Genomic DNA, 13,525 nt, shown 5'->3' with positions numbered 1-13,525 from the left:
GATGTCCCCTGGAGCCATTGCATCCTTTGTCCCTTTGTCTTGTCAATCATCAGTACCTGAGTTATACTATTAAAAAGGTACAGCAACAGGGGTCTATAGTGGAAAATAATTTGCACAGAACTGCTAGGTCATCTGTCCAGTCATCTGTCCACACTGACCCTACATTTCTGTAGTAACCAAATTACCCCATAATAAATTCCCTTGCATTCTACAGAGTTGCCTACAATGTGTTTGGATCTGAACATATCTTCGCATTACCGTGGCCTTTATGCCTTTGTCCCATTGTTGGACAGAGTTAAAATCCATATTGCTGAGCCCATAAATAACCTTTACCCCTGACATTGGGCAATGGCTGGAGTGGCTGGGGAAAGAGGCTGAATGACATCCACAGAATGGATTAATCTAGCCACCTGATTATTAAAATCCTTCTGTTTGATTCCTAGTCAGGCTCAATCCCCAGTAGGGGGCGTGCAGGAGGCAGTCGACCAGTGATTCTCTTTCATCATTGATGTTTCTATCTCTCTCTCCCTCTCCCTTAAATAAATAAAAACCACCTAGCCACACCAGATGGGCAATACAAAAATAGTTTAAAAAATTAAAATCCTCCTCTGCAGAGATCACCCTTTCATTCCCATTCAGAGAAATCTATCCACACACCTCCTTGTCATCAATTTTCCAATCACGATTCTTCCAAGTCCCTGACCACCAGCCAAATCTGATTTATATGTAAAAATTTACTGTAACAAAGGTCTGTTAGTAGAAAATAATCTCTGCAGTCTGCCCACTCCAACCCTAAATCCCTTATGTAAATTACCTTCCACAGAATACTGTTATATTCTACTAGAGGTCCAGTGCACAAAATTCATGCACTGGGGGAGGAGGGTCCCTTAGCCCGGCCTGTGCCCTCTCGCAGTCTGGGACCCCTTGGGGGATGTGGCAGTTTGCCAAGCAGCAGGAGGCCAGGGAGGAGACTGAATTGGTGCTGGGCGTTGCTCGTGCTCATCCTGGCCCAATGCACCTGCTGCTGCAGAGTTGGGAGAGGCTCCCACCGTGGCAGCTGCACTTGCCAGCCATGAGTCTGGCTTCTGGCTGAGCAGCGCTCCCCCTGTGGGAGTGCACTGACCACTAGGGGGCAGCTCTTGCTTTGAGCGTCTGCTTCCCTGGTGGTCAGTGCACATCATAGCGACTGGTTGTTCCGGTCGTTCCACCATAACGGTCGCTTAGGCTTTTATTATACAGGCTAGAGGCCTGGTGCACGAATTCGTGCACAGGTGGGGCACTTCAGCCTATCCTGTGGGATCAGGCCAAAACCAGCTATCTGACATCCTCTGAGGGGTCCTGGATTGTGAGAGGGCACAGGCCAGACCAAGGGACCCCACGGGTACATGATCAGGGCCAGGGAGGGATGTGGGAGGTTGGCCAGCCGGGGAGGGATCGTGGGAGGGCACAAAGGCATGTCTGCCCATCTCACTCAGCCCCAATTGGCTGGACCCCAGCAGCAAGTTAACCTATCAGAGTGTCTGCCCCCTGGTGGTCAGTGCATGTCACAGGGAGCGGTTGAGTGGCCTTAGCATATCATTAGCATACTAGAGGCCCAGTGCACAAAATTCGTGCACTGTTGGGGTGGGGGGTCCCTCAGCCCGGCCTGCACCCTCACAGTCTGGGACCCCCTTGGGGGATAGTCGGCAGTCAGACATACCTCTTACAGTCCAGGACCCCTCGCTCCTTACCACTCGCCTGCTTGCTGCTCCTTACCGCTAGGCTCACTGCTCCTTAGCGCTGCCATGGAGGCGGGAGAGGCTCCCACCACTGCTACTGCGCTTACCAGCTGTGAACCTGGCTTCTGGCTGAGTGGCACTCCTGCTGTGGGAGCGCACTGACCACCAGCGGGCAGCTCCTGCATTGAGCGTCTGCCCCATGGTGGTCAGTGTGTATCATAGCGACCGGTTGTTCCGCCATTCAGTTGATTGCATATTAGGGTTTTATTATATAGGATTATGCTTTGATTGGTTGAACGGCTGACTGGTCAACCAGACACTTAGCACACTGGGCTTTTACTATATAGGATGGTGTTGCTTGCATTGACTTTTGGCCTGAATATACCTTCTCCTCATGGTGGCCATTGTGTCTTTGCCCCACAGTCAGACAATGAAGCACAAACCACTGAATGAAAAGCAACGCTGATTCTGTAAGGTTACACTTCACTGATCTGCTGAATTTCTTTGGAGAGTCAAGCAAAATGTGAAAAGGCAGAATCTGTGAACACAGCTTGGGTAGACTTCTGAAAACTTCTACCAAGATGTTACCAGAAGCATAAAGACCTTAAATATGTTTTATTTAGAAATAATTATAAGCTTGCAGAACAATTAAAAGAATAGTACAGAAAACTCATACATTTTTTATTCAAAATTTACCAAATTTTAACACTCTCTCTCAAAGACCGTTTTTAAAAGTTCTTTTAAAGATTTAGGGGAAAATGGGTGCTATCCAGCCACTAGAAGCCTTCATGTTCATGAATCTAAAAAAACACAGAATCTTACAAAAACAGTTTACTGAAATAGGTAAGCACCCCCAGATCTGAGACAACTCAACCGTAACGCAATCCCATCCAGACCCACCCCCAGGACCTCCCAGGAGGTCAATGAATACTTTAAAACCAGACTGCCAACCATGTGAAAATACCTAGGAAAACACTGAAAAATTAAAAAATAGGGGCGAAGCATGTGGCAACTAGCCCTACCGGGCGTGAAAAATACTATAAAGCCTCTAACGTTAAAACTGCCACAAGAGGGAGAAACCAAGATGGTGGCATAGGTAAACACCGGAGTTTGCTGCCTCGAACAACCACTTCAAAAATACAACTAGCCCTGGCTGGTTTGGCTCAGTGGATGGAGCATTGGTTTGCGGACTGAAGGGTTCTGGGTTTGATTCCGGTCAGGGGCATGTATCTTGGTTACGGGCGCATCCCCAGTGGGGAGTGTGCAGGAGGCAGCTGATCGATGTTTCTCTCCCATCCATGTTTCTAACTCTCTATCCCTCTCCCTTCCTCTGTGTAAAAAATCAATAAAATACATTAAAAAAAAAATACAACTAAAAGACAGAACAGACATCATCCAGAATCACAGGAAGGCTGGCTGAGTGGAAATTCTACAGCTAGAAGGAAAGAGAAAAGCATACCGAGACTCAGAGGAGGCACAGTACAAAAGTAAAATACAAAGGTGCGAAGGTGCATGTGGAGCGGGCTGGTGGCTGAGGGCGCGGTTGTCGTTTTCAATCGGGAGGGAGTCTCAGGCTCTGAGCTCCAGTTCTGGGCGAGTCTCTAGGGACCCAGACTCATATGGGGGAAGTGGGACTGTCTGGCATAAGTTGGAACTCGAGGCAGCTTTCTCTCCGAAGGGCTTACAGCGATTACCGGGACATTGAGAAGCAGAGCCTCTGAGGGCAGGACTGAGAGCAGCCATAACTGCTAGCCCCGCCCTCTTGATCCCCTGGGACCCGCCCCGCCCAAGCCCTGCAGGGAGGCTTTTGCTGGATAGCCTCAGGCAGAGGCTAAATTAGCACCTCCCTAGAGATCCAGGAGCCAGGAAACCCAGAGGTCAGAGTGGGACCATCCAGTTTGCAGCTCCGGGGAACCATAAAGACACACTCAGGGGGCAGACTCAGTGAGCACCAAAGCCCCACTGAAGCAAGTCTTGCCCCAGAGGGGTGTCTCCAGCACAGAAGTTCTCCCACTGCAGACACAGCTGATTCTCACAGCCAATTGGCCTGGAAGTCAATTCCTCCCAGTGATAACTACAACAATCAAGGCTTAACTACAACAAGACTGTGCACAAAGCCCACAAGGGGGTGCACCAAAAGTGTCCTCCTCAGGTAATTGGGGAGGCTGAACCACTGGGCCCTAGAGGACACTCAGCACAGAAAACCACTTTATCAACACAGGGAAGCATAAAAAATGCGGAGACAAAGAAAAAGGACACAAATGACAGAAATGGAGGAAAGCAAACGAATGGATATAGAGTTCAAAACCACGTTTATAAGGTTTTTCAAGAATTTTATGGAAACTGCCGATAAATTTAGTGAGACCGTGGAGGATATGAAAAATGACCAACTAGAAATTAAGCATACACTGACTGAAATAAAGAATTCTATACAGAGATCCAACAGCAGACAAGAGGATCCCAAGAATCAAGGCAAAGATTTGAAATATGAAGAAACAAAAAATACCCAACTGAAAAAGAAAAATGAATCCAAAAATATGAAGATAGTGTAAGGAGCTTCTGGGACAACTTCAAGGGTACCAACATCCGAATTATAGGGGTGCCAGAAGAAGAGAGAGGGCAAGATATTGAAAACCTATTTGAAGAAATAATGACAGAAAACTTCCCTTACCTGGTGAAAGAAATAGACTTCCAAGTCCAGGAAGCGCAGAGAACCCCAAACAAAAGGAATCCAAAGAGGACCACACCAAGGCACATCATCATTAAAATGCCAAGAGCAAAAGACAAAGAGAGAATCTTAAAAGCAGCAAGAGAAAGAAACTCAGTTACCTACAAGGGAGTACCCATACGACTGTCAGCTGATTTCTCAACAGAAACTTTTCAGGCCAGAAGGGAGTGGCAAGAAATATTCAAAGAGACGAATGCCAAGAACCTACAACCAAGATTACTTTATCCAGCAAAGCTATCATTCAGAATTGAAGGTCAGATAAAGAGCTTCACAGATAAGGAAAAGCTAAAGGAGTTCATCACCACCAAACCAGGATTATATGAAATGCTGAAAGGTATCCTTTAAGAAGAGGAAGAAGAAGAAAAAGGTAAAGATACAAATTATGAACAACAAACACACATCTATCAACAAGTGAATCTGAAAATCAAGTGAATAATCTGATGAACAGAATGAACTGGTGATTATAATAGAATCAGGGGCATAGAAAGGGAATGGACTGGCTATTCTTCGGGGGGGAAAGGGGTGAGGGGGATGCGGGAAGCGACTGGACAAAAATCGTGCACCTATGGATGAGGACAGTGGATGGGGAGTGAGGGAGGAGGGTGGGGTGGGAACTGGGTGGAGGGGAGTTATGGGGGGAAAAAAGAGGAACAAATGTAATAATCTGAACAATAAAGATTTAATTAATAATAAAAAAAAGAAAAAAAAAGATTGGATTTTAACAGGTTTCAATGAACCTTTAAGAGCATGCATCCAATAAAAATATTTTCAACACACCTCAGAAAAACTCCACTGGATAAGTTGAAACAGAATAAATTGTGATAAGCAAAAAACAAACAAACAAAACTGCCACAAGAATAAATAAATAAAAAGAGATAAGAACTGGAAGATCAATAAATGTAGAGAATTTTTTAAAAATTAAAATAAAATAAAGAGATAAATAGACCAGTGGAACAGAATAGAAAATCTAGACACAGACTCAAGGACACACAGAAGTTTACATATGATAAAGGTGACTTCTTAAATCACTAGGGCAAAGATGGACTTTCTAATAAGTGGTGCTGGGATACCTGAATAGCCCAAAGGTGTTCCAGTAAGAGCATGATGAAAGGCCGCTGTATCTGCAGCCCTGGTGAACCGAGGATGATCTGGGTCTTTCTCAGAGCCAGGAAACCAGCTGCAGGCAAGAACTAGTTTGTAGCCCTGAGGAGTTAAGAGCAGCCCAGAAGAATCTGACCAGTGCTCCGAAAGAGCTCCACCCATCCCCTGAACATGCTATGACTTGAAGAGTTTCAAAAGTCTGATTCTTGCCCTGGCTGGGTAGCTCATTGGTTGGAGTGTTGTCCTAATGCACCAAGGTTGCAGTTTGATCCCCAATCAGGGCACATGCAAGAATCAACCAGTGAATGCACGAATACGTGGAACAACAAATCGGTGTTTCTCTCTCTCCCTTCTTTTCACTCCCTCCTTTCTAAAATAAACATTTTTTAAAATGTTTTAAAATTTTTCTTTTAAGTCTGATTATTTTTCTAGAGCTTAGAATATACTTGTAAAGCCCCTGATTTCCATATTATACACATATGTTAACACACAAAAGCCCCCTTCCTCTCACCAATTTCAAAATGTAATTATTATTATCCTCCTTTGCCAGATGAGAAGATCAAGGTTCAGAGACTTGCCCAGAATTACAGTGTTTTAGTAGAACAAGGAATCCAATTCTTGTCTTTCTACTCCAGATTTTATATTTTGACCCTCAAACCTTGTTTTCTGCTCTCTCAGTACCTTCAACCAGAACCACCCTGGATCGACCCACTCATAGGCCTGATGGAAGAATCTGCTACTCAATGATGCCAGGACCCCAGGGACAGTAACCTCGGAGTCTGACCCACAGGGTCAGGTTCTTTGGGAGAGGCTGCCTTTCTTCGAGGGGCAGCAAGCAGGAAATAGCTTTCATTCATGACCTTTGGGAAGGTCAGAGTAAAGAAATTAGCACTGTTGTGTTCTGTGATCTGTCAGGCATTGCATTAAGCACTTCACAAACATAATCATAGAAATAATCTATCTCCCAAGAGAAATGAAAACATGTCCACATATATTCTTCTACAGTAACATTCACAGCAGCATTATTCATAATGGCCATTGAGAAGTAATCCAAATGTCATCAACTGACCAATGGATAAACCAAATGTGATATACCCACACAATGGAGTATGACTCAGCCATAGAAAGAATGAAGGACTGATACTACCACACGTATGAACCTTGAAAACACTATGCTAAGTGGACAGAAGCGAGTCCAAAAGTCCACATTTGTATGAATCCATTTATATAAAACTAGAGGCCCGGCGCATGAAATTAATGCGCGGATCCTGTCCCTAGGTCTGGCCTGCAATCAGGGCCATCTTACCCAGCTGCCCGCAGTCAGCCCCACCCCTGCCGCCACCCACCCCAGTTCCTGGTTTGCCATCAGGCGACTGGAGCCTGTCGCTTGGGGAAAGGGACCAAGAGGTGGTCAGTGTATCTCATAGTAACTGGTCGAGCAGTCGCTCTGGTCATTCTGCTATTAGGGTCAGTTTGCATATTACCTTTATATAATATAGGATGTCTAGAGTAGGGAACTCTGTAGAAACAGAAGGCGGATTCGTGGTTGCTTAGGACGGAAAGGGATAGGGGTGCTACTGGCTGAGAAGTGCGTGTTTCACCCTGGCCGGCGTGGCTCAGTGGATAGAGCGCCGCCTGCACACCGGAGGGTCCCGGTTGGTTCCATCTCAGTCAAGGGCCCGTCCCTCTGCCGCAGGTTCAATCCCCCGCCTGGTCAGGGAGCACCGGGAGGCAGCCAACCAATGTGCCTCTCTCACATCCATGTTTCTCTCTCTCTCCCCCACTCCTCTCTCTCTAAAATCAATGGGAAAATACCCTCAGGTGAGGATGAACAACAACAAAAGTCCGGGTTGCTTCTCTGGTGGGATGAAAATGTTGTCAAATGGACTGGCGAAGGTTGCACAGCTCTATGAATATACTAAGAACCATTACACTGTACACTTTAAGTGGATGAATTTTCATGGTATGCGAGTTATATCTCCTCAATAAAGCCGGTAAAGAAGGAAGAAAGGGAGAAAAGGGGAGGGGAGGGGAGAGGAAGGAAAGAAGGAAGGAAAGAAGGGAGGGAGGGAGGGTCCATCAAAGCACCTAGCACCGTGTGCTGGACACATAATGGGAAGTCAATTTAATTTCACACTCGAGGAGACTATTTGATAACAGTATCACCGACATCCAAACAGCAATGTGTCCGCCCCAAAGCCCGGGCTTTAATATTCCACCACGTCTGTCACTACACCTTTGTCAAGGGACTTAGCAAGCGATTCGAGGAAGCAGGGTTCTTATGAACACAGTGGTGAGGGCAATGGAGCACAAGATGGTTAAAAAATCATTTAAAAAACAGACCACCAGAAGCTACCGCAGGCAGCAGCGGAGCTCGCCTACCTCACAGGGGGGCCGCTTTCTGCACACTGCCCCGTGCCTCCACGCGCGAGCACCGGAACTGGGCCGCCATGTTTGGACTATGACCCCGCCCCCCAGCCACAGCTGATTGGCCCTAGAGGCGGCCTCCCTCAAGTCGGACCAATCAGCTTCCGTCCCAGGGAGGTTTGTTCATGGGTGTGGCCCGGAGGGAACCAGGAGACGGTGCTGGGCGGCAGCCATTTCCCACCCTGCGGACTGAGTCCCCGGGAGCGGGGCTGCGAGGGAGGACGATGGGGTGGAGAGATGGTTGTGCACCCCTGGATCCCGTCCACTCTTGAGGCCAGACTGCATTCCCGCCCGCGGTTCCACGGGATACCTCCATGCCCTTGTTTGCTCAAGCGACCGAAAGAATTCACACTAACACAGACGGTCATGTCCAATTTCTGTTAAATTACCTTCCTCCAGCGAAAAAGGAAAGCTGTTTCTTCACGGAGTTTTAAACACGAGTCTGCAGCCATAGGGCTGAGGCTGAGCAAACTTCAGCTACTAAGGGACGCCCCCGCGCCCCCCTTAGGTTTGCCGTGGGCGGTTGGGCCTGAGCCGGTCACGCCCATCACTGTATTGAGGGTCAGCAGAGCAGCGGCCATCGGTCCCTTCCCTCTCCAAGGTGACTCTTCATGGCACTGGAGCTGCTGGGAACATCTCAAGCCTTAGTGAGGCCGATGCCATGAGACTTCGCCTTCCTAAGGACCCTAAACAGCAGCTGACAAGCATCTGCTGCACCCTTGGATGAAGGTAAATAGGACATGGCATCGGGAGGTGTGCACTTCCCTTCTTTCCCCCATAAAATCCCACTAAAAATCTCTGGCCTTACCCGGCCAGTGTGGCTCAGTGGTTGAGCCTCGCCTTATGAATGATTCGCTTCTCGGTCAGGGGGCGTGCCCGGGTTGCAGGCTTGATCCCGGGGGGGGGGGGGGGGGGGGGGGGCGGGGGGGGGGGGGGGGGGGGGGTTTGCAGGAGGCAGCCAGTCAGTGCTTCTCTCTCATCATTAATTTTTTTATCCCTCTCCCTTCCTCTCTGAAATCAATAAAAAAAATATATGTAAAAGGTGGTTGTCTCAGCATCGCCGTGGAACTCAGCTGCATCAGCATTCCTCGACATCTGCCATTGTTTCGTCTCGTGGGCCCCTTGGAGGAGTCGCCGTTGCCCCGTTGCCCCGGCACCATCAGATCCCAACTGTCAGGAAGCTGGCGCCATCATGCCCAAGAATAAAGGGAAAGGAGGTAAAAACAGGCGAAGAGGTAAGAATGAGAATGAATCTGAAAAGAGAGAACTGGTCTTTAAAGAAGATGGCCAAGAGTATGCTCAGGTAATCAAAATGCTGGGAAATGGACGATTAGAAGCAATGTGTTTTGATGGTGTAAAGAGGTTATGTCACATCAGAGGAAAACTGAGAAAAAAGGTTTGGATAAATACCTCAGACATTATATTGGTTGGTCTGCGAGACTATCAGGATAACAAAGCTGATGTAATTTTAAAGTACAATGCAGATGAAGCTAGAAGTCTGAAGGCATACGGCGAGCTTCCAGAACATGCTAAAATCAATGAAACTGATACATTTGGTCCTGGAGATGATGATGAAATCCAGTTTGATGACATTGGAGATGATGATGAAGACATTGACGATATCTAAATTGAACTTAAAGTTTCAGAGTATTTGTTCCATAGTTTGGATTTTGGCCATCACCTGTCAAGAAGACTAAAACTTCAGGATAACTGCAGTTTGCTAACACACACTGATTTGTTTTGTTTTCATGTACTTATTATTATCTTTAAATGAGCTGTGAACACTTTTTTCTTTTGATGTACTGAAACTTAGGAATAAAAGATCACAAGGTCTGCTGTTAAAACATAGAAAGGAGAGGGGGAAAGAGAGAGAGAGAATGAATAAAATAAATGTTTCCAGTTAATGGATGTTTTGACTAAATTGCTTTATCTTTATGGTCAGTGATAAGTCCTAGTTCCAAGTAATTTTTTTTTCAGTCTTTCTGTATGTTACCTAGATATTCTCTTTAATTTTTGATAAAAATTTGAGAAAGTTAGAAATCTACATTTGAAGTTAAGAAAAGGGGCTATTTTTTAGTATTTCTGTAGCTGGGTACTGTATTTTCAAACTATGATAACATTTTTTTCATCATTTCATGCTGTCATAAATAACTAGCATTTACAAACTGCTTATTGTAGAACACAGGCTTGAGTGGCAATTTTTAATTTATAAGATGAGTAGTTGCAAAAATTCAATGCTAGATAATAACTCAAAATTGGAAGTACTAATATACTAGTCGAAAATGTTTTTTACTTAATGTGTACAAAATTTCTTAAAACAACTTTTAATGGCAAAATAAGGAGAATAGTTTGTACTATACCAAAAAATTGTTAAAATGTGTCATTTTATTTTCAAAACTCATGCGTTTGTAACCTATAGTTTTGGGCTTTATGAACAATTAAATTACAATGTATAAATGAAAAACTAATTTTATAATAAACTGGGACCACAGCTAAGAAATATAATAAAATGTCCACTGGGTATATTTTGGCTTTAAAAAAACACACCAAAAACCCCACAACTCTCTGGCCTTTTACTGGAATGGACCAATGAGAGGTTAGTACGGGTAAAAGAACGAACAAAAGGCATGCATGTCTTTTTCAGTTCTTATTTTGAATCTGGGATAGACAAGAAAGCAGAGCTCACATCTCCCCCATACACACTGACACATTTGAATGAAAAGCATTTTCAAGAGGCTGCAGAGTCTGGACACCAGAAGGAAGAGCTGAGTTGACAGGATGAAAGGGATGGAGAAATCCTTTTCCCATCCCTCTGACTATTTATGGGAGTCATTTCCCTTCAGGAAATGCTGAGCCCCTTCTCCCAGGACCCTGTTGGCAACAACGCCTGCACTGGCTGACCCAGCCTTCCACATCCTCCTCCTGGCCTCAGTGCTCGCCCCTCGTGACCCAGCCGGTCACTGGGAACCCAGCCTGCAAATGACAGCGCTTCTTAGAGGCCCCAGTCTAGTGAGGAAATTCGGGGGGGGGGGGGGGGGGAGAGGAGGGAGGAAGAGATACATAATAAAGCTAGAAAAGCCCCTGGCATGGAGAAGCTCCAAGATAGGAGCAGAGAAGGTGACAGGGAAGCAGCCAGGGCTAGAAATGACAGCGTGGCCCAGGAGTTGTGTGGCTCACCTAGCCTCTGTCACCTGGCTGGGGTGTGGCCAAGGCAGCAGCAGGACCCAAGGTTCCTGTTGCCGCATCTAGAGCTCATTCACCTCCTCCACACTCCTTTCCCTTCCCCAGGTGACTCGTGTTTCTCTGGAGAACCTGGGTCTACTAGTTACTATTTGGATGAAGGTGGTTCTTTTCTTTTTGGTTAACTGAGGAGCCCACCTCTTCAGAAACCCAGAGGTTTCTGGGGTTAGTGTTCTTTTTATTGTTGGTTTCTCTTTTTCTTAAAAAATTTTTTTTTAATTATTAATTTTAGAAGGGGGGAGGGAAAGAGAAACATCAATCTATTGTTTTACTCATTTATGCATTCATTGGTTGCTTCTTGTATGTGCCCTGACCGGAGACCAAACCCGGAACCTTGGTGCATCTGGACGATGCTCTAACTAACTGAGCTACTCGGCCAGGGATGGTTTTTCTTTTTTTAAGATAAATATTCTTTGTTATTAGGATGTAGATTTTTATGAAACAACAAAAAACAAAAACATCTGCCCCAAAGCTTCTAGGTAATATTAGCCACTGGCTCCTACTAAATGCTTTTTCTTCTTTTATGAAAAAAATAAATACAGTGTTCAAGAGCTTCTCTGCCCATTACCAGAGAGGAAAACAGTCTTAGTGTTAGCAGGTTCAAGGAAACAAACTGGAGGCTGAGGGTAAAATAGAGACTCAAAAGAAGACACAGAGACTGAAAAGAAACTGAGAGAATGCTACTTAAACAGCCAGAGCCACAGAGAAGGCGAAACAGACTGAGCAAGGGGCTTATGCTAGGTCACAGCCAGATGCCTCGTTTGGTGCAGCATTCTGGTGATCAACTTTTTTGCAGCTGGAATGTATATAGTAAACTAGATGCCTGGTGCATGAATTTGTGCACAGGTGGGGTCCAACAGGCCCACCCCAATTGGGCCGATTGGGCCAGGCCGGCCGGGGGGAGGGGCTGCAGGCAGTTGGTGGGCCAGCCCCGCCCCTGCCCCTTGATCGGAGTGGGGGGTCGGGGATCAGGGACAGGTCTGGCCAAGGGGAAGGGCCGTGGGCAGTTGCCCACTGGCCCGCCCCTGGTCGAACTCCCGGTTGAACTTCCGGTCAACCTCCCGGTTGAGGGGACAATTTGCATATTAGCCTTTTATTGTAAAGAATGACATACTGTGTCCAAGTGCATATTGTGGGCAAGAGAATAGCTAGAATGTCCCAACACTCCTGGGTTTCCGTGAATGAGAACTTTCCCAGCCCCATCTTTGGCTCATACTCTTTTCCCCAATTGTCATTCTACCCCTTCCTTGTTATTTTCCCAACTCAAAATCTGGCTTAGGACCCAACTTTTCCATAAAACCTACCCTGGCCATCCCAAACTGAAGTTCTTGCCCCTCCCCTGAATTTCCATAGCAGTTATTAATTTATCTACACTTGATTATCTAACTGAACATGCATGACCTTGTATTATCTCTTTTATGAGTAGCAGCTTTGTTATTTATATGTTTTATTCATGGTTTCACATATTTATGTTTGGCACGTCAAATTAAACTGCAATAATGAATGAATGGCTAACATTTACTGAGCAATTACTCTTCTCTAGGCAAAATTCTACACAGATTGTTTCATTGAATGCTCACACCAACCCTACTGTGGCCTCCCCTTTATAAATGCTAAGCCAAGGCCTGGAGGGGTTAACTTTCCCAAGGCCACGTAGATGCTGGATGAATCCAGGTTGTCGGATTTTTGTTGTGCCTGATGCCCAAACCAGAGCCTTGAGGACAGGGGACAGGCCTCCCCTCCTGGACATAGAGTAGCACTCAGTAAATTGTTATGATGGACTTTTATTCAAAGTACCTGGCCCCCATTACCTTTCCTCCCTGCTCCCCAGCCCCTCCATGCCCACCTTGCACGCCCAGGCACCAAGCACCGCCTGACCATCCCCCTCTACTTCTGGCTGCCATGTTGTAACTTATTTTTCCAAACTCAGAAGGCTTTTCTGATGTCCATTTTAACCTGACCTCGCCCAACAGTAATACTGATGAGGGGAGCGGGTGAAGCAGGGCCCCCAGAGTGATCTGTCTGGGCCACTGAGCGCTGGAGAGCCCCAGTCTGGGCCCACCAAGGCTGCATGCTCCCAGCACCCCAGGAGCAGCACCTGCAGGGAGTGCACCTGAAGGCCCAGGTTTGTTTGCTTCCTGGCAGGACGGCTCTGGCTCCAGCTGCGATGCCCCAAACCCCTCACTTCCTCACTTCCCCACCTCCTCTCTCCCTCTCTCCTTCCTGTCTTCCTCTTCCTTTTCTCCCCCTCAGACCCTTTCCCACCCTCTTTTGGCTTCTGTTCTCTTTCTTTCCATGAGCAGAGAGTTTC

The 13,525-nt window shown here is 46.4% G+C and overlaps 1 protein-coding gene across 1 annotated transcript; it reads left to right on the top strand.

Moving 5' to 3' along the window:
- The first annotated feature begins 9,163 nt into the window (after positions 1–9,163).
- On the top strand, positions 9,164–9,710 carry LOC118666340 (eukaryotic translation initiation factor 1A, X-chromosomal). Its single transcript, XM_036328546.1, has one exon. The coding sequence runs from the start codon at positions 9,167–9,169 to the stop codon at positions 9,599–9,601; it is 435 nt and encodes a 144-aa protein (XP_036184439.1). The 5' UTR covers positions 9,164–9,166; the 3' UTR covers positions 9,602–9,710.
- The last annotated feature ends 3,815 nt before the right edge of the window (positions 9,711–13,525 follow it).

Source organism: Myotis myotis, unplaced genomic scaffold, assembly GCF_014108235.1.
Source record: "Myotis myotis isolate mMyoMyo1 unplaced genomic scaffold, mMyoMyo1.p scaffold_m19_p_11, whole genome shotgun sequence".
In the NCBI taxonomy this organism is placed as follows: Eukaryota; Metazoa; Chordata; class Mammalia; order Chiroptera; family Vespertilionidae; genus Myotis; species Myotis myotis.
The sequence above is the reverse complement of the archived record's forward strand: the minus strand, read 5'-3'. Positions and strand labels throughout refer to the sequence as shown.